General features: G+C 43.8%; 1 protein-coding gene across 2 annotated transcripts in view; it reads left to right on the top strand.

Moving 5' to 3' along the window:
* The window catches only part of ASIP (agouti signaling protein), a 313,764-nt gene extending 295,297 nt beyond the window's left edge, over positions 1–18,467 (top strand). For both annotated transcript variants that reach the window (XM_069243819.1, XM_069243820.1), the window contains exon 4: positions 5,247–18,467. In XM_069243819.1, the coding sequence (XP_069099920.1) occupies positions 5,247–5,417 (171 nt within the window). In that variant the 3' untranslated portion in view covers positions 5,418–18,467. The remainder of the gene's footprint in view (positions 1–5,246) is intronic.
* Positions 18,468–25,388: the final 6,921 nt, after the last annotated feature.

Here is a 25,388-nt window from a genome sequence, read left to right as displayed (position 1 = left end):
TGTCATCAAGTATAGTGTTATGCAGTAGCACAGAGTGGAGAATACATTTTTACAATGTAGTAGCATAGAGTGGAGTACAGTGGAGTTAAGTGTCACACGGTTCAGTGGGAACTAACTAACTGACTGACATATGCTGTTGGAGCTACATGTTTTCATCAGAATGACAAATTTTATTCTCACATGCCTCAGGAACATAGTGTGAATTTACAGAAAAGATGCTTTAGCTTCTGGAGCACCTTCCATATCTTCTATAGAAAAATAATGAACAAAAACACTTTTCTCTCAAGCATGGTTCATGAAACCCCAGCTGAGGATCAGCATTTTTTACAAGGTAAAAGCACCTTAGAACACATCACACTCCAAAAATTAGTATGCTACCACCAACAAATGATTTATATTGTAACTAAAATCCTTTTACACACAATATATGTGCTCCTTTTTTGTGACCCTAAAAACCTGCCATTCGCAACAATGCACTGCAATGGGGACCGTGTTCTGGAGTCCTGTAATGGTTGTCAAAACATGTTTTCTATGTTTTGGCCAGCCAATAAAGGGTAGGCCCCTTTGAAACCTCTACAGATGTCCTTTGGGGTCTGGGTGTGCTCCCAAGTCCCTTTGCATTTTTGTTTAATTCATTTTCAGGACACAGGGGCAAAGTCCCTGAGTCTTGTATTGTCTGCCAATCCATATTGATCAGGTTGTCACCAACCAATCAGGATAGATTAGTCTCCTTTAAATTGGCAATTCAGAACATATCTGGACACCAAGGGCCAGATGTAGCAAAGTTGGAAATTGCGACTTGCAATTTGCGAGTCGGAGCGACTCGTAAATTGCAAGTCGCAATTTCCAATGCAGAACGGTGTCTCAGACACCGTCTGTGACTCGCTATGGGGTCGCAATGACCCACCTCATTAATATTCATGAGGTGGGTCGCAAATTGCGGCCCCATAGCGAGTCTAGGCACTCGCAAACATGGCGGCCTGCTGTCGTCAGCAGACCTCCATGTTCGTGACTGCTTTATCAATAAAGCAGTTTTTGTTTTTTAAGTGTAGCCCGTTTTCCTTAAAGGAAAACGAGCTGCACTTAAAAAAAAAACGAAACCTTTAGTTTCGGTATTCTTTCAGGGCAGGTAGTAGTCCCTTGGACCACTACCTGCCCTGAAAAAATTGTTTTGGGTCCATTTGCAAAGAGGAAGGGGTCCCATGGGGACCCCTTCCAATTTGCGAGTGGGTTACCATCCACTTGAAGTGGATGGTAACTGTGATACCATTTGCGACCACATATGCGGTCGCAAATGGTATTGCATGCCACTCCGAATCGCAAATAGGAAGGGAACACCCCTTCCTATTTGCGATTCTGAAATGCATATTGCGAGTCGGTCCCGACTCGCAATATGCATTTCTGCATAGCAAAGAGGCATTTGCGCCTCGCAAACGGCGATTTTCGCCGTTTGCGACGCGCAAATCCTTTGCTACATCTGGCCCCAACTGTCCAGCTATCTATACAATTTGAACATTATTTCCTCAAAAATGATAGAAGGGATTTACAACAAATCACATAAAGCACACTTTCTGGGCCAAGATATAGCTTTCTGACAAATTGGGTTTCATTTCATTCAGCAGGTTTTGTGGTATGACATCCTAAAAAGATTATGGAAATTGCTGGGGGTTTTTGTGTTTTAGGACCCCCCTCGTTTCTCTGTCTCTGTTTGGTGGATCACACTGAAACGTTCCTTGCACAAACAAGACTAAACAGACGACTTTTTTGGATGGTGTGTGAAGATTTGTCAAACAGTGCCAAAGTTATTAGCAAACCTAAAGGAATCCTGACTATATCTACCCACTGAAAAAAACTGTGATGTCATCAATTATATCATTTGAGATGTTATCAAGGATGTGATAAATGATGTCATAGAACTTGGCATGAGTGATGTGATATAGAGGTCATAGTCAGCACATGGCGGGGAGCAGGTTATAGTTAGCTCTGCTACCTGTAACTGTTGAATTTCTGTGGTACTTTTAGTTCAAAGCTTTAATATTGTCACTGACATATTCTTCTAACTATAACATTACTTTAACCTTTGGTTAAAAAGAGACTATATCCATAGGACCAAATCTTGACCAGGTAAATTCACGAAAAGTAACCTCCTAATGCACGACTTTTGGTGGCTGCAAAATTGAAATTTCTCTTGCTCTGAGCTTTTCCTGCCAAAACTAGTGGCCTCATCCAATGACTTTCCAACTTTGAAAGTACTTCGGCGGATTCAGTCTGTAACCTTTTCCCTACTGGAGGATTTTGTCTGGCATTTCAGAGTCTGTGGGGGTCATTATGAGTTTGGTGGTTGGAAACATATGACCGCCAAACTTCCAACAAGGAGACTGCCACTGTGCTGGTGGTCTGCGCACCGGCCCCATTACAACTTTGGCACTGGGCTCACGCTTGGGAACCAAGTTTCCCACCCATCAGCCCTTTGGGAAAGTTGCAGCAGCATTGTTCCTGGCTCATAATTGAGCCAGCAGCAATGCTGCTACATGCAGGTTGCACAAGCACCCTTGAAATGCATACTGTCTGCTTGAAATGCACACAGCGGGCAGGGGTACTCCTGGCCTGCCATGCTATGGACATGGGCAGTGCAGGCCCCCCATTACCCCTGCACTTGATCTCTGCCAGCCAGTTCATGGTGGTGAAACCGCCCTGAAAAGGCTGGCAGAGAACAAGGTTGTAATCATCAGGGCGGCGCTGACTTCAGTGCCACCCTGAATGATTACAACCAAGACTGCCGTCATCCCGTCAGGTGGAGACAGGAGTTCCTGGATGTCAGACTGCCAGGGTCATACTGAGGCAGTCAGACCATCACAGCTGCGGCGGTACGACCGCTACCCTGAGTCTGGCGGTCTTGAGACCGCCAGACTCATAATCAGGCCCAAAGTCAGTAGGTAACATTTTTGACCAGGATGAACCCACTTGGTGTATTCAAAAGCACTCCATTGCATTCAGCCTGAAATCAGGCCTAGGTCACTGTTGACCAACAACAGTGACCAGAGACTGGTGATTTACCTTTTCTTCGCTTAAATGTTAAAAGAATCCTACCTCTGGTAGCCTTCATTATAGTTCTGTCATTCAGTTGTCATTTTGCACATTACATTTTTCTATATTTTTATAAAATGGTTGCAGGATTGTTATTGTATTTTATTGTTACATTTTAACTATTTGTTACTGCTAAACACTTAATTTTCCTATTCTAAGCCTGTCTGCTCAGTGCAATATCTACAAGGGTGTTGAGCCCAAATTCAAATTGTTGAAACTCTGTTTTACCGTAACAAATTTGTGGCCTTATTCCTTGTGGTGGGCTCCCATCTGCTGCAATTAATACTCAACTTTCTTACAATCTGGACAGAAATTTCGACAGTTGGACACTTTAAGAGTTCATCAAGGGTCTCATCTGTGCCTTGCCAAATCACAAAAATGTAATTGATACTGGTGTTGTGTACAGATGTTCTGGAGATATGGACTGACTAGATTAAAGCCTTCCTATTTTCAAAATCAGCCAAATACATTTTTGCATGTCAGAAGCCTCTATTGCAACAATTATGCACTGTAAATAAAAGTCAGTATTAAAGACGAAATAATTTTCTGTCAATACATTCTCTGCTACTTCCATCATGACACCTATGGGACCCTATGCCCCAGCAGTACTGGACTGACAAACTTGTTTAGCAACTTCCAGTGATGATGTTTTGGGGATGTTTGAGTAAAGCAGCAATATGTCCAATCCCAACAGAATAACTTGTTTGCTATTGAATGCTGAGCTCTCCCATGGAGTTACCAAAGTACATGCTGCACAGTACAAAAGATGAAATCAATGATACTAATGGTATGATGAAATGGTCCATATATTGGCACAGGAGCTGTAAGACAGAACTACAAACAAACTCAATTGGTTGCCCTGCTGTAGTGAATCTTAGGCTTGGTAAACATCACCTACATTCAATGGTTTATTTAGAAATGCATATTCCTTTGAACTAATGTTATTATGCTATCATGACAGGTCTGTCACTGTTCTGATTTTCTATTGTAACTCCTGGGAAGCTTCATATAACAATCAGTGTTAGACAGTTACCTGAGAATTTCTTGGTCACATCTATATCAGTGGTGGCTCCTCCACTATGGCGGAGGAGATTCACCCCCTCACTAGCAGCAACCGCTGCAACAAGAAAAGTATAACAAACTACATTTATTATCCTTTTCTTGTTAAAGGGGCAGGGCAAGTGGGATGAGGAGCACTGAGGGGAATGCACTGTGCATTCCCCTCAGAGCACATGTGTGTTTGGCTGGCCATCTCGGGCCGGCCAAACACACATGTGCAGTGTGCTCTCTGCAGCCCGGCACTGTGTTGCCAGGCTGGAGAGAGCAAACACAGCCTGTGCCTGCCTGGCTTGGTGCAGAGACAATGGAGGATCGGAGATGTGGCATGGAAGGATGTTATATGGTATAAAGAGACACTGTTTTTCTACATTATCTGTCTATATCTCAGCTGTCACCATGTGAAGGTGGGGTAGAACGTTGATGGAAGATGGAGATGAGTGGTGTCAGTTACTCTCTTTGCTAGTTTCTCTGAAAAGGATTGTTATTACCTAATCCAGCAAAATAATTGGTACAAGTCTTTCTGCAAAACGTCTGGTTTGCCAGAGATCACAAAACCTAATACTTTTTTAAGAACGGTGTACTCGTCATGGCTCAACATATATACTAGAATTGTGGGTTCAATTACATTAAAATTGGTATTTGCATTATTATCTGTAATGAAAGGTGTGAGACTATAGCCATCATTTTATCATTGATTCTCATTACTATTGTCCATAATTATGTGATAGGTGTCAGGCAGAATTGATAGGAATCCTTTCTCCAACACATTGCAACAATCTAACTCCCTCATGCAAGGCATCTTGTCAGTTCAATCAGGTGGGAAGCTAGCAAGTGATGAAGAATTTTTCAGAGCATGAAGAGTTGCATATGGACACCCATAGCCACTAAACTTGGTTGAGGTGTGAATGAGGGAAAACAGAGTGGAAAAGATCCCCAAAGTGTCTTAATTGTGGTGGGTGTAGTGGTCTTTTCTCACTTGACCATGACATCTTTCAAATACCTTGATATGACTGACAAGTTCAATTTCCATCTAACGTCATCACATCATCCTCACCATGTTTTGCTAAAATTGTCTGTTTAACATCTGTTTTTTTCTGCAGAAAAGAATGTCACCAGTGAAACCTCCACGACCCCCTCCACCAGCCAACTGCATTCCACTTTATTCAAGCTGCAAGTCACCATCCCCACCCTGCTGTGACCCATGTGCCATCTGCAAATGTCAGCTCTTTCAAACTGTCTGCTTGTACAGAATGGGATACCCCAACTGCTGAACCCTGGAGGAGCTGAACTTGCACCTCCTCTTTTATTTCTTGGTTGCATAACAAGTGCCACTAAGTAGAACATAAGAAAAAGTATATGGTGACTGCAACTGCCTGTGCACTGTCACTAATAAACTATAACCACAACTAAGGCCTTGCAGAACACAGAACAGATGGGCAGAAGAAACTCAAAAAAGTGAAAGAATCATGGCACTCAAGAACCTCTTCTTTAAGAAACTCTTGCAAAACTTCATTTTGAATAATTAGGCAACCCCAATGGAGTTAAGAGGGCCATTGAATGGAGGCACTCAGAGTAATATGTGGACTACATGGGACCAACTATTAACCTGCTATCATAGTGTAACTTTTGAGTTGGGTGCCTGAGCTATATGAGAAGCCATATTTGTCCAAAGTAGAACACTAACAACCATCTGCGATACCGTCACTTTGTTTTCTGAGCACCTGCTCGAAAATTCTCCATGAAAATGGGAAAATATATTCTTTTTTTTTTTTAATAATTTTTTTTCAATTTGTCTTGTATGGAACAAGTTTGAGATGTTTCCAGCTATTAGTAGCAACCTTCAAACTGTCAGAACTACTGTCATCCTGAGTCTTTGTTTCACACTACAGTCCTTTTTTTTGTCCCAAGTGCCATTCACCAACATGGGAGAAAGGGACTGAAAATTCATGAAAAAGGGTTTACCCAAAAATTGAGGTGGATTTAATAGCAGTGTTTTATATAGCTAAGTTTTAATGTCATTCTTCATCATCATTAATATGTGATCTGCCATCTTTATTATTATGCAGCATAAAAGTGATGAGTAGAAATGTTTATATTCTTATGAACCACTGGTCACTAACCTGGGTGCATTCCATGCCATCATTTGTAACTTAGCTGTGCTGTTTATAGATAGGAACCAATCATATCCAAATCCATCTTGATACTGAAAGTGATAATATGCGCAAACTACAACATAACTTCTCCTTTCTACACTGTCATTAGTGACACTAGACAAACTTGTTTCATTAGGCTTCATCAATCAAGTGCTGATTGAGTCCCAGAGGGGACATGGCCTAGCAGTTCCGTTACACTTTGGTGCTCATTATGAGTGTGTCGGTCTATAGACCGCCACACTTGCGGTGGTGATCTGGACCACCGCTACATTACAACCCTGGCAGTTGGACCGTCAGGGAACCGCCAGCACTGCCAGGATCTTGGATCCCAGCAGTCTGGCAGTGGCAGAGGTCCTAGTCCACCAGGGCATTGCTGCAAGCAACTCTGCCCTGGGGATTACAACCTCATTCTCTGCCAGCGGTTTCATGGCAGTCGCACCTCATGAAAAGGCTGGAGGAGAACAGATGCAGGGGGCCACAGGGGGGCCCTGCACTGCCCGTGCACTTGGCATTGGCAGTGCAGAGGCCACACTGGCCAGCACCATCACATGTTCACTGTCGCCTTTGCAGACATAGAACATTGCGAGGTGCTGGTGCACCCTACAGGCGACAGAATTGCTGCTGGCTCGTTTTCCGTGTAGGCGGTGGCCACCCTATCGGGAGTTTGGTGGACGGAGTTTTCCATCCCACAAGCTCATAATCAACCCCTTTGTCTTTTGGGATGGAACTCTGACTCATTTGCCAATGGTTGATCTGCTTCATTAATTGTACACAACGCAACAAAACGTGGAGCTGGATATAACCTAGGTTAGTTACAAGTAGTTTGGATCAATTTTAGCCTCCCTGCATCACTCTTTTTTTAATATATAAGTAGGATTAGTAAAGGATAGAACTGATTTATATGTTGGTCAGAAAATTTGGTAAGCTCTCTTTCAATCCTATTGAATAGATTGGCCAAAGAGATCCTAAATGAGTTAAAGCCTTAGAATTTCTTTTTTTAGAATTCTGAGCTGTGGTAAATTTTGTGTGTTTGTATGCTGGTTATATATATATATATATACTCACTGAAAAAAAACAAAGGTTACAAGGAAGCTATAGTTAGGTTCTGAATTTACTCGTACAAAACCATAGAAATTCAGCAGTTATAGAGTTATTTCAAGTGGTTTTGTACGAGTAAATTCAGAACCTAACTATAATGTCCTTGTAACCTTTCTTTTTTCAGTGAATTTCTAGTTTTTTTCACGTAAAATAACTTTAATTACTATACATTAATCCAACTAATGCCTGCAGCCAAGCTCTTACAACCATGCAACGCCACGCTGTCACGGCCTTTGGCCACAGGGCCCGTCTCTGTCAGAGGATCTGTGAGTAGGTTTGTGAGTGTCTGAGTGGGTCTGAATGTGGGTGTGTAGGTCTATGAGTGGGTCTGAGTGGGTGCATGAGTGTCTAAATGGATGTGTGAGTGGTGTATGAGTGTCTGAGTGCATGTATGAGCGAATGCATTAGTGTGTGAAAGAGTCTGTGAATGTTTTTTTGCATATTCTAGAATATTCTAGAATATCCTCGAATATTCAAGGATATTCATGAAAATTGTGCATGGTGAAGAAAAATCATTTTAAACCCATAACTTTACCCTAAAACATCCCTATATCACACCCTGGGTCATTGTACCTCCACCCTGACCCCTTACAACACTTATCATTTCTATTTTCAGCCCCCGGGGACCCTCTACCATAGCATAAAATGGGGGCCACCACTTTCTAATCAGGTTGTGGTTAGTCAATTACAGCTCTTCTATTTGTGTGTGCATTCACAAAAATTAACAAATATTTGCAATATATATGTGGCCAGAGATATCCAAATTTGGTTTTTCCTTAATTTCTCATTAACTACTGAATGGATTTAGACCAAATAACTAAAGCGTAATCTGTGTACTGACAACTAGTTTTTTGCCAAATTTTGTGTAATTCCATCCATTTGTTCAGGCTGGAGCCGTGTCTGAAAGTCCTTTGGGAATTAACATGGGAAAAGCAACTTTTTTGTTCCCACCCCCCTTTTTCTCTGCCCCCAATTGATGGATCACCCTGAAACTTTCCATGCACAACAATTGTCACCGCAGCTCTATCTTGTGAACATTTGTCAAACGGTGGCAAAGATACAGACACATCCAAAAATGTTGGGTCTATGGAAACATGGTCCTAACTATAACTACCTACTGGTGACCACCAGTAGGTAATATATATATATATATATATATATATATATATACACACATATGTATACATTCATATAGCTATGTATGTATACATATATATATATATATACATGCACACATATAGGACCTAGTTTGAAGTTTTTAGAGAAAAAGCTGTTTTTTGCTTGTATATATCTTTGGCGCCACTTGATGAACCTTCATGAAATTTTCTAAATAAATTCAACAGTCACCTGAGCTGCTGTCTGGAAAGTTTTGGCCCAAGCAGGGACCAAGATAAATGGGGGTGAAATTTAGATAATTTCCAATGGTAATTTACATAGGAAAAATTAAACAAAGATAGTGCAAAAACCACTGGATTGAATTACACTACATTTGGCAGAAAGGTAGCTCTTGGTCCAGAAAGAGCACTTTTTGTTATTTGGTGTAAATCTGCTTAGTAGTTTTTGAGAAATTTAAAGAAATCCAAATTTGTATATCTAGGGATGTAACGGATTTGTGACCCCTCCCAATCTCATGCTGGGATCTGGTTGCCTGACAACACTTCAAACCAGGGAATGTTGGCAGCCATCTTGGGAATCAGCTTCATCCGAGTCCCACACCAAAACACCAAAAAAGAAAAGGGGCAAGAGTACAGTCACCGTGACACTTTAGCTCTGGTGCTGGGGTCTCAAAGGGACATCCCAGGGCTAAAACGCATTTTTTTCATTTGTACCGCTGAATCGCTATGGGGTCGCAAATCCTCAGTAACATTTTTTTTAAAAACAAGTGCAGGATCCCACTTTGAAAACTAGTTTTTCTAAAAGCTCTCGGGTGGGCCAGGTTCCGGGGGCACTGTTTACTTTTTAATGGGAGGGCCTCCTGCCTCCCCATAGCCCCAGGGACCACCACCGCCCCAAGCCTAATGATAAAATGTGAGCGGGGACACGCTCCCTCTTGTGTCCCCGGGACCACCACCCACTGCGCAAAAATGATTTTGATATGTGGAGGAGGCCCAATGGCCTCCCCCACAGCCCCGGGGACCACCACCTCCCCAGTTCTACAATGAATTATGAGTCGGGCCCATAAGAAATAATGTAAAGGGGTCAGTTTCTGAGCCCTTTTAGGCCCGGGGGCCACCACCTCCACGGGGCTATGTATGTTGGAGGCAGGAGGTACGACCCCTTAATGAAGCCATTGTTGGCCCTGGGGACTGCCAACCCCCCCCAGGGCCAGCTCCTGCTATTTTCTGGGGTGCCCACACCCAGGACATAACTGTTTGCAGTGGCTTGGTTGCAGCTTTGCAGCTGCATCCAATCCACAGCAGACACTTCGGTTTTTGACAGTGAGACCTGTCAAAAACCGAAGCTTTCATCTCTGTCCCTGCATGCATGAAGGGAACAGAGATGAAATGCTACAGCAAGCAGGGAGCTGGTGATGAAAACAACTCCTTGCTTGCTGAAGCAATGGCACCATGAGGAAAGGCTTAAGGCTTCCCCCACAGTGCCAGATAGCCAATAAAGGGCATTTTCATAAGTAATCATTAAAAAATATATATATATATATAGGAACCATGGGGGAGTCCTTGAGGTCTCCCTTGTGGTCCCAGATAGCCCGTAAAGGGCATTTTTATAAATAGTTATTTAAAAAAAAAAAAAAGATATAGGGACCATGGGGGAGCCCTTGAGGGCTCATTTTCAGTCCCAGATTGCCCGTAAAGGGCATTTTCATGAATAATAAATAAATAAATAAATGCCCCAGATAGCCCATAAATGGCTAAAAAACATGATAAAGAAGAGAAACCAAAAGCTCAGTGTGAAGGTCGCAGACCTTCAAGCTGAGCATTCAGGATTTGAATATGCATTGTGCAGAAATACCTCATTCTAAATATATCAGACATCACAGTCTAAAATACTTGCTATCGCTCTCCCTCTCCCGGTCCCTTTCTCTCGCTCTCTCTCTCTCTCTCCCTCTCTCTCTCTCTCTCTTTCAATCAATTTCTCCAATTCACACACCCACTTAGACATGTATGCGCCCACTCACAGACCCACTAAGACCTTTGTTCACCCAATCACAGCCCCAGTAAGACCCTCACGCACCCACTCACAGACCCACTCAGATAGTTACACACCCAATCACAGACCCACACAGACTCTCACACACCCACTCAGAGGCTCACTGACAGCCCCATTCACCCCTCACAAACCTGTGCACAAACTGACGCACCCACTAAAACACTGATGTACGCACTCTCACATCCAGACGTACACTCTCACAGCCACTCTCACTCCCAAATACACCCTCCTACACCTATTCATACACCCAGATAGGCTGTAACCAACTCCCACCGCACACGCCCAAAGGGCCCAGCATAGCATGGGGTTGGGTGGTTAAGGAGGGCGTTGTCTGCAGGGTCTGGCTGCAGGCCATGCACTGTGCAAGTTTGGGTGCTTGTAGGGGAATGGCCTCAGGGCCTGGCCGCAGGCAGCGGTGGTTGGAGTAACATATAGTAATAAAAATGATTAAACGTTAATAAAAACATAAAAATGAATTGGAAAAAAACAAAGGTTACAGGGACGTTATACTTAGGAAATACATTAAAAAAAACATAGAAATTCACTTAAAAAACAAAGGTTATGGGAACATTATAGTTAAGCTTACATTTTAAACATACAAAACTATAGAAATTCACCAGTTATAGTTATAGTCAACTAACTGTAACTCATGCCCTTAGGTAATTATAACTTGCATTCTTGCCATGCACTGCTAATTACCCCACAAATTACGTTACTCATGACATCTTTGATAACATCATTGATAATATCAATGTAATATTTGCAGTAAGATTTTTGATTAAAAAACTGCAAATGGCAGGGGCACGAGTTATAGTTATGTGAGGGCACAAGTTATAGTTACTTGAAGTAACTCTAACTATAAAGACCTATAGAGCAAAGAAAAGTGCTACTTCAGACAATGCCCCAGTTGTGACCAACTTATGAGCTAAGTTGTGAAGACTACAGAGAAGCTTCTCACGTTCAGGCAACGGGATGTTTTTTACATCTGTGGAATGCAGAAGCAAATTCTAATGGGATTCCACAAAATTCAATTTCGCCCAAAAAACGAGAAAAGTAAGATATCAATTCCATAGCTGTCAGGTTCGGGCAGTTTGTGTGATTTCCCTTACAGAAAGAAGCTTCACTTAGTACAACACGAGCTAAACAAACTATCCAGTTTCTAGGCAGTTCAGGCAGTTTGTGTAGCTGTCCATGAACCTTGTTTTGCCAGGGAGGAGGCACACAAACTATCAGACCCACTAAGTATTTCTGTGTTTGATAGTTACTGGAGGCATACATTAAGTCAGTTTTTGTAGCGCACGTTTGCTCTATGGGCGATATAAAAAAAAACTGCGGGTCATTCCTGTATCTCATTTTAGGATTACTTATGTCTACTCGCTTCACACAAAGTGAAGCCTAAAGTAAAGAGTCAGGGCGTGGGAAAATGAGAGACTCAGGCAAGCTCCACGATGTGTGTACAACTTTTCTCCTACTCAAGGCCAGTGTTATGTTGGGTTCATGCAAGACATATATCAATGCATGAGGTAAAAAGAAAACCTGCAATGTGGAGGTTTGTTGAGATTTGTGATGACAAATACTGAAGAAGTCTCTTGATTGTGAGGGTTTCAAACCAGCATTAAACAGTACTGGTTTAATTATTCTATTTCTTGAATGCTTCTAGGAATATGGGCGATATTTTCAACAGTGTTAAATATATATGAAGAAAAATACCTCTAAAAGGAGTTAAAGGTCAGACCTTGTCAGTGAAATATACAAAAAAAAGAATAGAGGACATTAGAGTTTGTGGGAAAATTAGGAAGAGCTAGACCGTGAAGGTGAATGCTACAGTAGATAAAGAGTGAAATGAATGTGACTTGAACAAAATGCCATGAAAGGGTTAATGGATGATTGATAGGTAAATGTATGGATATGTGAATTTCCACATGACCACGTCCTAATATGCTATTTCCAAATACTAGTTATCATTATCAGACCCTGCTTAGGGAATTGCTCATCTTACTCTTTATTGGCTTTTTCTCCCGATGCTCCTGAGATGGCTGTGTAGGAAAGTCACAAACCACCTAGGTAGTGTTTGTGAAGGTGGACTAGAGACCACTAAACGAGTGCACAATAGGCTATATAGCTCAAGACTTCAAATAAAGAGACCATAAGTCAATAATAATATCACAGTAACAGAATTAATGGGCTCGAAATGTTTGTGTCTCTGCAACCCGTACCCACCCAGAGATGTAACAGGCACACAGTGGCTCAGAATGATTTTAGGTCACCTTTCATAAATAAGCAGCCCTGTCAGTATAGAGTTGATGTGGCAGAGGCAGTGCCTCGTCACATCGCCTGTGGCCAGGTCACCTAATCCAAACATGCCCTCACAGTGGCGAATCAGGTATTGATGGGTATCTACACCTGGACACATGAATGTAGATGTGATAGATCTATGGAAACCAGCTTCCTAGTTGTCAGCCCTCCTAACATATGGTCCACCCTCGGACTCCACGTATGAGTGGGCATGTCTTGGTGGATGACCAGGACAGTTGAGATGATGGATTGCATGTCCATCCCCCCTTAGACACAGGGGATGAGGAATACCAAATGTGTAGGTAGATGTGATACTCACAGTGTAGGTGACCGTCATATTGACCAATACCTGATCTGCCAATACAGTTCCTTACACACCCATTTCCATGCCAGCACACGTTTGGCCTTGTCTTGCATGCACGCAAATTACATTCCACCAAAGTGTTACATACATAGATTGCAAAATACGGAGCGCCATCGTGGGGGACAATTGCCAGCCCAGTCATCCATCTCCATGACAGTACAGAGATGCACCAAATTGGATTCAAAATGGTGCATCCCTGTGTTGTGAGAATGATGGAGTGCCCCACTGCCAATATTCTTACAGCATTGCACTCTGTCATTCTTAGTCACATATGGCCCTACATGTGGCTTGTCATCACCTTGTTTACATGATGCTGGCCATTGAGCACCACAAGCCTTACAAGAAGTGACCCTCCGGTGGTGCATGGGGATCCTTTCAACAGGACACAATGTAACCTTCCAGCCTACTTTGATATCTGATCATTGGACAGCTTATCACATCTAGCATTGTATGCAACACACATGACTCACTCACACCAAACCCTGGATTACTTCACAGGACACACATTATCACACTTACTGGATACTTCTGTAATTCCAACACTGGGGATTGCTCTCTCGTTGTGTACAAGGGCTAACATGATGGTTCCAGATAGAAAGAATAACATGTATATTGTCATACATTAAGTCGAATGGACATCTAAGAATGTGTCCCACATAGTGGAGTCGGTGACATATTCACCATCAGAATCACTGTCTTCCCCATACTCTAAATGCGAAGGAGGAATACCCAGCTGGACCATGGGGGCATCCACTGTTTCTTGGGAAATGTCCTTTTACTGCCCATCAATAAACAATGTCATGTTTCTGAAAATACATATAATAAGAAAAGTTTACCCTGAAATTGTAATATTGGCAAAGTAATAAACATCTCTTGCTTTGAGAATCAAACATAATATTTTTAAATTACAGTCCTAGCAAATTAAGGTAAAATAACCACGGCTCTGTAGCCTACTACTAAAAAAATCACCAGTTTTTTCTGTCATACTTAAATTCCTTTCACTCTAGGATGAGTGTAAGTAGGCTACATCCTCCACTAATCTCTGGTTATGAGTATTAGATCTTCCAAACAAATGTCGGACTTGAAACCAGGATGGAGCCGGTGCTAAGAACTGAGTTGAGGAAGACTGACTCTTTATAATTAAATTAATAGTAACAGGGCTAATACCTCCTCTTCATTGAACTATTTATCTTTAAGGGAGTACTTTATCTGTTTGAATACCTAGCACTCTTTCTACTATCTCCATCGGTTATAATGAATGATTTTTAGCCACTCACAACCACATTCCTCACACTGTTAAATCACGCTTCGCTGTCTGTCACACCCACTCGAGAGTCCTCTGTGACAACAGGAAAAGCGGAGGGGGTCAATACCTAAATGCTGCTAAAATATGATATTTTGAGGGTTTACCTCGGCGCTAGCTACTTGCAGTGCTGGAACAATTTTCAGATTGGGTGTGCTGCCATCAATGTTACTTCTCTGAGCTCATACGAACTGAATAAAATCCAAACGTCACAAAAAGAACAATTGTGGTAAAAGAGTCACACATATTCAGCTGGAGAGTGCTAATGGTGTGGTATGAGGCTGGTGGTCAACTTTTAGCACATTAATGCAAATATTTTACTAAAGCATTGTGTGGTAGCACACTGTCATACACAGACAACATTTTCTGTTGAAATGGCCCATACAATTCGCACTGACATGCTTTTTAACTGATAATATCATATAGAGCACAAGTAATTTGTGGAAATTGGGTTTGAGCAAATATTTATAATTTTCCCTAAAGTGTCTTGATTAGCGTGAGCCCTATTAAAATCTTTTTTCCAATCAAACTTCAGAATTACAAAATAAACTTGCTTCATTTGTGCTTTCCTAATTGCAGATTTATGCTGACATATGTATACAGTTCATTTACAGGTATTTAAATATCGGTGCGTTAGGAAGAATCCGACATCCTACAGCCTCCTTCATACTGTGTTCTCCAGCAAGATTGTCAGTTAACTCTGCAAAACCTTTAACCTTCGCAGTCAAATAAATTAGTAAACATGGTTCACTATGTTAAAATAACAGGCGGCCATTTGTCAGAAGACATTGCCTGGCATTTTGACCTCTGTCTTTTACCACATAGCAAATGTGACAAGATTACATCTAAACGTAAATACTTCCTTTGCTGCTCCCTGAAATTCTGAACATCAGCATGTTTATTTTGGGGGTGCTGCAGTACCCTCTGCACCCCTACTTCCAGTGCCTGTGCTAGTTAGGTGATCATTATTTTAAACTTTTATTGCCATTGTTATGCAAAGTGTTGTACTAAATCCAAAAATGTGAACCACTGTCTTATGTTCCCTAAATATATCTGTCTGTGCATGAGGATTTAGAGAGTTGCACATCAGCTATAAAGTAGAAAACATTTTTACAATAATACAAGGGGATTCAGGTAGCGGGATGGGCCCAGGTTAAGGAGACAAAGAAGGAAGGTTCCAGAATCAAGGAGGACTGGTGGGGTGAGACGGTAAGCAGGTCCCATGTATAAAATATGAGACAGAATGCAGTATTGAAAAATGATGCCTGTCATCTAAGTGGTTTCAGTTCTGAAGGAGCTCATCTTAACAATCTGGGACAGGTATGACCTAAAACACTGCAAGATGGTGCCTTTGAAGACCGTTCATTCTGCTAGAATCTTTAGTCGGGTTAGGTGAGGAATGGTGTGAAATGTTGTGAAGAGGTCGACATAGATAGGGAGCCCGGAAATTTCTGCTGGGCATTATCCATCACTTGGATGGTCGCAGTCTCCATGCTTTATAATGGTCTGAAGCTAGACCGAATCATAATATGCTTGCTCTTGTTATAACTAAATAGAAGCAGTGTTTTCAATGAATGTTTACCTGGTGGCTTCAAAGAGTTCCTTGGTCCTGTTGGAGGCCTTGCTGGTAGCATATTTGTTTTATGTAGCCCTTTCTACATAGATGAATTGTCTTCATATAAGCTGAGCAATTTTAAGATGTTAAAGTTGTCAGCCTGATGGGTGTGTGTGAGTCCCTGATGGTCTCGATGCCTGATAGCGTACTGCTTGGATTTCAAGTTTAAAGTGTCAGGGCAGCATGTATAGCTGCAGGGGTCTGGAAAGCATTGCTGACCTCCATTAAGAAGTTTTTGATGTGCACCCGGGGTTCCGGGCACTTATGAAGACTAAAACACACCATCACAGAGGGTGTCCTGTGAGAGGTTCTTTAAGACATTGTGTATGGTGTTTGTTGTCTTGTGTTGGTCTTGCTGCGTTAGGGTGGAGCGGCTCTGATTGATGTTGATAGTCGCATGATTGATCCCGTGGAGTTGCGTCCCAGGTGGCAAGAGACACTGTTCATTGAGAGATGCTGTGAGATGGGATGTCGGTAGTAACTAGCAATGTGAGGAAGACATCCATCATGTTTCTTTTTTGTAGATATGACTCCTAGAAGGTTAAAATCATAGAGCAAGATGTTGTTCAGTGAGGTGGAGAAGCTACTGAGATGATGAGGTGCCTCAAGCAGGGTTGTAGGCCTTCTAGACCTCTGCCCTTGCCAAGCCCTAAGAGTCCCAAACAGGAGAGGCCTTTACCTTTGTGCAACCTTAGCAAGTACACCATTGCGAGGACCTGCGACTCACATACTTGTATATTTTTAATGTTGAGAGACAATGCTTTGTATTTATTGGTACAATCCATACATTGTAATCGTTCTACATAGAGATGCATGGTAAATTAGGGATCAACAGCGCTAACAAGCAAAAACTATGGGTTCTGTGTATCCCATGAGTGTCTCCTACATATATTGTGGAAAAATAAGGAAATTATGTGCATTTAAACTATTTGTGAATGTTATTTCCAATATGTTCTACAGTCTGTAAATCACTTTTGCTCATACAGTTACCCCCATTCCCAGTAACAACTTGGAAATAATTCAAAGAGACACCAACAGCTTCATTTAGTATCATTTAGACCGTGATGCAATAGGTAATTCGGACATAAATGGCACTTGTTTAAGCCCTGCTACGTATTTAAAGCCTAAGGGAAAGATCACACGTTTTGAGCGCTCTTACCTACCCCGTCCAGCAGTTAAAACAGTCAATTAAAAATAGAACAAGAACACCATAAAGTGGTGAAGCAGTTATTGTCTCTTTGAACTGTTTCTAAGGTAAATCTGAGGTTGTCAGTAGAAACATAGCAGTGAAAGAGTGTCGTTTTTAATTCTTTCGAACAGGTATGATTAACATTACGAACTTCCACGTTTTAAGATTGAGGCTGCAGCTCTTCTAGTCGCCATTAAGCTCATCATGTTTAATGGGGTCCGTAGTCTAGAAGAGAGTCTGCTATTCTGTGCATGACCTAAGAGCTTTTGTTTATGAAGGTGAGCTCACAATACGTGCCCCTTATCTATAGGCGCAGTTGCTCGACAAGCTAAGCATTTTAGCAGAGAAGATATAAAGGGCCAGATGTATCAAACAACTTTGCATTCACAAACAGTGCGAATCGCAAAATTCCAACATTTGCGAATGCAAAATAGCCTTCCAGGATTTATGAAAGGCATTTGTAGTGCTATTTAAAAAATCGCTAAAACAGTGATTCCCTAAATAGGTAATCGCAAATACCTATGCACATGTATCGTGCATTTCCTAAATGGGAACTGGGCATTTAGGAAATGCAATTACCACAAATTCAAATTTAGTGGTAAATGCATAATGCATTTTTGCATTTTTAAAAGTGCCATGTGCCGCACACATGCCCCTAGGGCATGTGTGCGCTTTACATGTGCACAATTTCTTTGGGGGTACATCAAAAGAAGGGGGTCTTAGGCCCCCAGCACCCTTGGATTTGCATTACCTATGAGGAAATACAAAAGCAGTCGCACATATGGCCCATAGGGATGAATTGAGTCCCAGTCCCTGAATGGGATTCCCTAATAGAGATTGTGACTTTTAAGGAATCGCTATTAGGGATTCGCTATTTTCTTACATCCCATTTTACATTTCTCAAATAACTATTTCTTAAAATTTGGTATTTAAAAAATGCAAAACGGGTCTTTGCTACATCTGGCCCAAAGATACCTATGTCATCCACTGAAAGGTGTCAAATGTAAACCCATATATAAAGTATCCCAGTCTGTCCAAGCTTCACATGTATTGCCTTGCATGCTTATTACATGTATGAAAATTTTAAGTGGTAACCACTGTTACGTCAATAATAAAGTGCATACAAAATGTTTTAATACCAATATGCTGATGTATTTTTCAATGGAGTATGTTTTTATTTTTTAAATATATTTTATTGCCATTTGGTAATAAACCACATTGCTCAACTTAGAAAGTTAGAGCAGGGGAGGGAGGGGGCACGGCTTAAGACAATCAAAGTACAGTAATATACGCGATAGGAACCCTTCCATGGAAAATCACACTAACTGCAATCTCGACATAACACCTCCCAAAGGGAATATACACTGTAGTCTGACCATCAATAAGTTGGGCGAATGACCACTGGTCTCTCAGGCAATAGTGTGTGGATTGACAGGTTCAAGCACGGCTTCAACAGCAGGCATCTTCAGGACCTGGGAAGAGTGGGGTACTTCTCCTGATTGGAGGGTGCCCACCCCAGGCGGGGAGCATGTGTCTCTTTGGCATAAGAAGGTCAGGAAAGGTTCTCAAATGTCCTGGGGGTTTGACCGTGAGGGCATGAGTTCCCAAATCTTGGATAGTTGCTCCTGACAGTATGTTGCGCCCTGCAACCATTTCTTTGTGGTGGGGGCAGGTCGTCTCCCCCAGTGCATGGCAATTACGCATATGGATAGGAGAAGGAGCATGACAGTGAGGCTACAGTCTCCATGAGGGACATCCTTGACATATGCCAGGAGGCCGACCAGAGGAGTCCGTGGTGGAGAGTGTCCGGTGATGTTATGTAGGGCTGTGAACAGGGCAACCCAGAAGTCCGCCACTCATGGACATCCCCATGCAAGGTGTAGGAAGGAGCCCTGAGACACAGGGAAGGCATGTGTATCCGCCGCCATGCCCATGCAGTGGAGCTGCATTAGGATGGGGTAGACCTGTGAAGGAATTTGAAGGATATTAGCCACAGTCTGTAGTTGGGGGAGAGGGACACCATCTGGCCGAGCAGTAGGAGCATTGGGCATCTTCAATGGGGGGATCAGTGTCAGTCTCCCTGGTGGCAGCGGACAGGGGTTGTGACTTGCATAGTGGAGTGAAGGCATGTAATTAGTTTGCGTGGTGAGGGAATGGCAAGTATGTTCTAGAATGTGTAAAGTAGGAGAAGGAAAGTATGCGTTCTAGAATGTGTAAATGAGAAGGAGAATATTTTGTGTATCGCACAGCAGGTAGCTCAATGTTAGTAGTACAGAAGAATCTCAAGTGTAGAAGGCTGTGTTGTGGCCTCAAATGGGGTATAACATGATCCTCTGGCCATAGGTCAGCAAGGGTGATGAGGCTGCACCCACACGCCCTCGACCTGGCACCTTCATCCTGTGGGCGCGGTAGGTGGGGGTTATGCCCAATGGGTATGGAGGGGACGTATAGGCAGGGGTGATCAGTATGCCATCTCAGGCAATCCCACACCCAACGCACGCATCTATCAGGATTTGTGGCAGTTTGTAGCATACATAGAGAACTATGGTTACAGGGAAGGAAATTCCCAGTCCTCCTCAATAGCCGTGTGTGTTGAAATTGAGTGGGGTAGAGCCAGAAATAAATGTATTATGCCTGAGTGCTGAGTGCATACAGGGCCAAATCTGGTGCATCCAATCCCCCCTGCTTGAGAGGTAAGATGAGTATTGCACAGGAAATCCTGAGTTGCCTGCCAGCCCAAATCAGTGCAACAAGGTTTCATCGCCACCACCGGAAGGAAGTGAGCAGTGAGTGGGAGAGATATATTTAGAAACAGGTACAGAATCTTACATAGTATAAACATTTTTGCAAAGGCTATCCGTCCCGTCAGGGATAATGGTAGGTTAGACCATACCAAGGCCCTGCCCTCCAGCAACACCGCACCACGCTTATAGTTGGTCTTCAGAGCTTATCTGATCTCGACTGAGCCAGATGCCCAGGTTATGCACCAGGTCAGCGGCCCACTGCAGCAGTTAGTCAGAGGGAAATGGTTGTGTGCATGCGGCTAGGGGGAAAAGTGTGGACTTAGTTCAGTATACTTGGATACTGAAGTACTCTCCTAAGCGTTTGACCTCACGGATAACCGTGGCTAGGTTCTCCTGCGGCTTGTGAAAGTAGAGGGTCATGTCATCTGCCTACATTGACACCACCAGGCCTCTGGCAAAGAAGCCGAGGCCCTGGTGGACATGGTGCTGCTGAAGCCAGGCCACTAGGGGTTCCATTGCCACAGTGAATAGGATTGGAGATAGTGGGCACCACTAGAGCATCCTGCATGTGATCAGGAAGGGTTCAGACAGCATTCCATTGAGGTGGGGAGTTGGATCTGGCAGATAAATTGAGAAGGCTGAGGTGCAACAGTAGTGAAAATAGATAAGGCCACTCAATAGATTCAAAGGTCTTCGTGGTATCCAGTACTGCAGCAGCGAGTTGAGGGTCCAGCGTGTGCATGAGGACAATATTGTGCAAAGGTTGTGCAAGGTGGTCTGGTCCAGACTAAATTTGAATTGATGCGGTCACACTATTGTGGGCATCGGGGGGAGGAGATGCTTCACTAGAAGTTTGGTGAATTTTTAGTTATCTAAGTTGATTATACAGAGCAGCCGGAAGGAAACAAATTGGTCTACAGGATTGTCCGATTTGAGAAGCAACACTAGGACCGCCTCTTGCAGGGATGGTGGTAGTAACCCAATAACCAGAGATTCTTTGCACATTGCTAGCAGTTGGGGAGCTGGTATGGGAGCAAATTCCTGTTACAATGAGGTAGCCAGTCAATCCAGCCCCGGTGCCACATTTATGAACTACCAAATATCTTTGAGTTAGTTGTGGTTGTCATGTATGATCGTGTTGAGCTGTGCCGCAGCATAGGGGTTGAGGTGTGTCCAGTCTGTTGGCTAGTGTCAGGTTAAACTCTCGTCCCCAGAGGATGGCTCCCAGTTCTAGGCTGTCAGTGTTAGGATCGTAGAGTGCAGCTAATATAATGGGGTGTTCATCACATAGGGTGGGTTGCAATCGCAAACTTTTGTGCATCAATATTGCTACCCCTCTGGCGTAATTAGAGTATAAGGATAAGTAGGCATTCTTGCATCAGCCTGCGCAGTCTCTGTGCTGTTGCCTATGCTAAGTGAACTTCCTGGAGGTAGCAAATGTCTATGTGGTGGCTGTTGAGGTAGAGGTGGACCAACCAAGGCTTTCTACGATCCTTGAGCCCTCTAATCTTTCAAGTGAGCCATCTGATAGTGGTCATGTTGCTGAGTATAGGGGTAATTGGGACATAGTTTGGGAAGTTCTATGGTAGAGGGATTAAGGACATGATGTGTAGCCATGCAGGGGATCTGTTGGGAGAAGAAAAAGACAACCAACAGTTCAACGCAAACAAAACCCACCCATCACCCACTCCAACCCCCAAACATGATTGAGAATCGCTAATCCACCCCACCAGCCCTACGACCATCCCAGAAACATTTGAATATCATGGAAATTATCCCTGAAGGTGGTTGGCAGGCCAGGCAAATGTGCCGGTCAGGGTCTGGCTGTGTGTCCAATGGGGCATGAAGCACCCAAATGGGCTCCAGTGACTTTCGGAGCAGTCTGTCGGAGTCAATGAGTGTGACAGCCTCAATGGTGTGCAAGACCATCAGTTCACGGTCCTGCCACCTGGGAGTTCCAGGACATTTTACACATAACGGCAGGAGTGTAGTCATGTCAGTGGTGCCCTAACGCCTCCTCGAGCACATAAGATTAGTCATTGTCATTGAGGTATGCCTCCTCCTGGTGCCGTGGGGACACATGGTAATGCTTTGCCGGCAGTGACATGTCCAGCAAACATGCGGGCAGCCTTGGCATTGTGAAATTGTGAAGTTTCCTTTTGTATGGAATACGCAATGTAGCAGGATATAGAATTGCATACTGGGTCCAGCTTTCTGGAGGAGTCTCTTTGCCAGGAGGAAATCCCATTGGGAAGCTCGTACTGTCAGTGTAAATTCTGGGTGGAATGAGATTGCATTGCCCTGATATTGAACTGAGTGATGCTCCTAGGACAGGTGCAAAATGATGTCCGGTCCCTGTAGTTAAGGAGTCTGGTGACCATGAGGTGAGCTTTGGAGCTCTGGGGGCGCGGGCCAAGAGAGCAATGAGTGCAGTTCATGGTGAAGACTGGGATTAGGGCCTCCCCAAATAGCATGCAGAGTATGGCCTCTACATAGTCCTCCATTCTGTCAATGCCCATGGACTCCGGGACTCCAGTAATATGGAGGCTGTTGCATCTTGAGTATGCTTCTGGATTTGATGAGTTCAAGGTCGTTATGCATGTGTAGGAGATGTTCACTGGAGGCAGCAGATGCGTCATCTGCGTCTGACATGCAGGCTTCATGGTCGTCCAGCCAGACCTCATGTTTGTCGAGCCTCTCCTTCATGCGGTCAAGACATCTCACCATGAGATCTAGCTTCACATCTATTGAATGCAAGCTAGTTTACCCTCTTCCAGGAGCTCTTCAAGGTTGCTGTCTTGATGGGAGTCCCCGCAGGAGCAGTCATGAAGATTTTCAGCTGGCACTTCGTGCTCGGTTGCCATGTGTCTCAGTTGCATTGGAAGGATAGCTTTGATTGCCAGACATCTTGTTTCCCCATGTCTGTGCAATTAATTGGGTGGGCAGATGGCCAGCAGTGTGGGAAGAGGTTAGCATGCAGAAACTTTATACAGTCCTGTGTGACCATGCAGAAGCTGATGCTAAATTTGTTGAGAGGAGCAGGCCAAATGAGTTGGTGGAACTGGATGCTGGGCAGCCTCCCTCCTGGGCCCCGCTCCACCCCAGGGTGACCAAGCGTAGCCGGGGGCACAAGTAGGCTCAGGACCAAGATGTGGCTAGTCTGCGGGGGTCTAAGTTTAAGAGGTTGGTGCAGTGGCCCAGTGTAACTGCTTTTTTGGGAACAAACACAGTCCCACCAGCCCCAAGGGCTTCCCCAGGTGGCAAGTGTGTCAGACCTCAATGAGATGTGCTTCCAGTAGTAAGCCTGATTGCTTTCACACTGACAGCACAGAGGTGCAGGCAGGGCACAGGGCTGGTCACTCTAATTAAGTGTTTAGCAGGGACGCCTGTCTAGGCAACAAAATCCTGAGGGGGGGTTTATGGAGCTGCTTGCCACCCACTCACTGAGCATCTAGCGGGTACAGTATTCTAGCCTTGAGAAGTGTCTCCCAGTCTCGGCACAGGTCCACCATTGCACAAAATTAATTCTAGGCCAAGCTGGTTCACATAGTATGGGTGGGGGTGGCGGCTTTGCATAATGTTCCTCACTCCCTGAGCTGGATTGCCAGGCAGGAGGCACAGGAGTCGTGAGGCCAGGCAGTGTTGTGACCACCTCCACCTGCAAATTGGTCAGCGCAGGAGACGGTGGCACCAGCGTTCAAGGTCAGGCACAGCCTCAGGTGTAACAGCCCTGGGCCAGACCCCAACACCCGCATCCCTGGTGTCCTGCAGGGGGACCGGTCAGATGAATGCAGCACAGACAGGGTCCAGTGCGGGCTGTAGAATTCTTCCCCATGGCACAGGACTCCCAGGCTGTAAGAAGGTACACCGAATACACAAGCGGCAGTGTTGTGACCACCTCTGCCCGCAAATTGGTCAGCGCAGAAGTGGATGATACAAACATTTAAGGTCAGGTGCAACCTCAAGTGTGACGGTCCTGGGCCACACCTCAGCACCTACATTCCTGTTGTCCTGCAGGGGGACCGGTCAGATGTATGCAGCACAGACATATGCCGTTATGCGACCATGAGGGCCAAGCAGTATCCGGGGTCCAGTGCGGGCCCTAGAATTCTTCCCCGTGGCACAGGTCTTCCAGGCTGTGAGAGGATACACTGATTACACATGCGGCCTCACGGCTACCCCAGGCAAGTTGCCAGCATGTCATGGGCTAAAGAAGAGTCCATTGGAGCAAAATGTTTAAAAGATTTTAATATCAGCCAGCAGAGCCCTTTAAGGAGTGACCATCTTGCTGTCTCGCTAGGCTCCCTTCATTTACAAATATTTATAAATAAATACACCACATAATTCTGGTATTCTTTAATTTTAAGATATTTTATGATTTGCTGATGTTTCTTTTTTTAATTTTACAGATTGAATGTGAAGAATTTTGAACTATTTCCAAGATGATTAGAATTATGCTGCATGGGAGCACCGTATAATGAAGCACGGTTGACTCAATTATACAGCAAAAGAGGGCAAATTATGCTTATTATACAGGTTGAATCTGCTTCACTCCCAAGGGCAAGCAACAACTTCTGGGTTTTCCACCTGTAGCGTACAAAGCTGGTCAACCTGGTCAGACTCTCTTCCTGAATGACGTGGCACTCTTCTAAACTGTCTGAGTAGGCATGGAGGCTTCTAGGTAATAGGCAAAACTTCTGCTTCTTCAGAAAGTTGTACAGACTTCAGCTGATGCTCCCTCACCTCACCACTGGGAGCCTGGGTCTCATGCATGTACCAACCTGATCATGTCAAAGTCCTTTGAGTATTCCGTTAATCTGTAAAGTGGGAACCAAATAAAAGAAGGGGTCCCAACAATGGTGTTTACCATTTTAATTCCCAAAGGAATCTTTTGTGCTTGATACATAACAAACATCTAAACAGAATTACACCAAATTCAGCTTAAAGTAGAAATGTTCTCAATGAATTACATTTGCTTGGATTGGTGTAAATCTATTCAGTAGTGTTTAGATATATTATCTTTTAAAAAGGTGCTCTACTTGCTGGGTCTATGCATATCCACGGATTTCTGGACAACACCCCTGATTTCCCTGGCTGGCCACATAGCAGTCAAGAAGGTGATTTTTCTGCAGAGAGAATCCTGCCATGAAAAGACTGAGGGAAGTCAGTCCTGGGGCGCACAGGGGAGACCCATGTACTGCCCATGCCAATACCTGCATGGCATGGGCAGTACAGGTGCCCTCCTGCCCAGCACCTTCAGAATGCACACTGTCTGTTACAGCACACAGTGTGTATTCGGAGGGTGCTGGGAAC

Source organism: Pleurodeles waltl, chromosome 7 (genome assembly GCF_031143425.1).
Source record: "Pleurodeles waltl isolate 20211129_DDA chromosome 7, aPleWal1.hap1.20221129, whole genome shotgun sequence".
Lineage (NCBI taxonomy): Eukaryota > Metazoa > Chordata > Amphibia > Caudata > Salamandridae > Pleurodeles > Pleurodeles waltl.
This window is presented reverse-complemented; position numbering and strand designations above follow the sequence as displayed.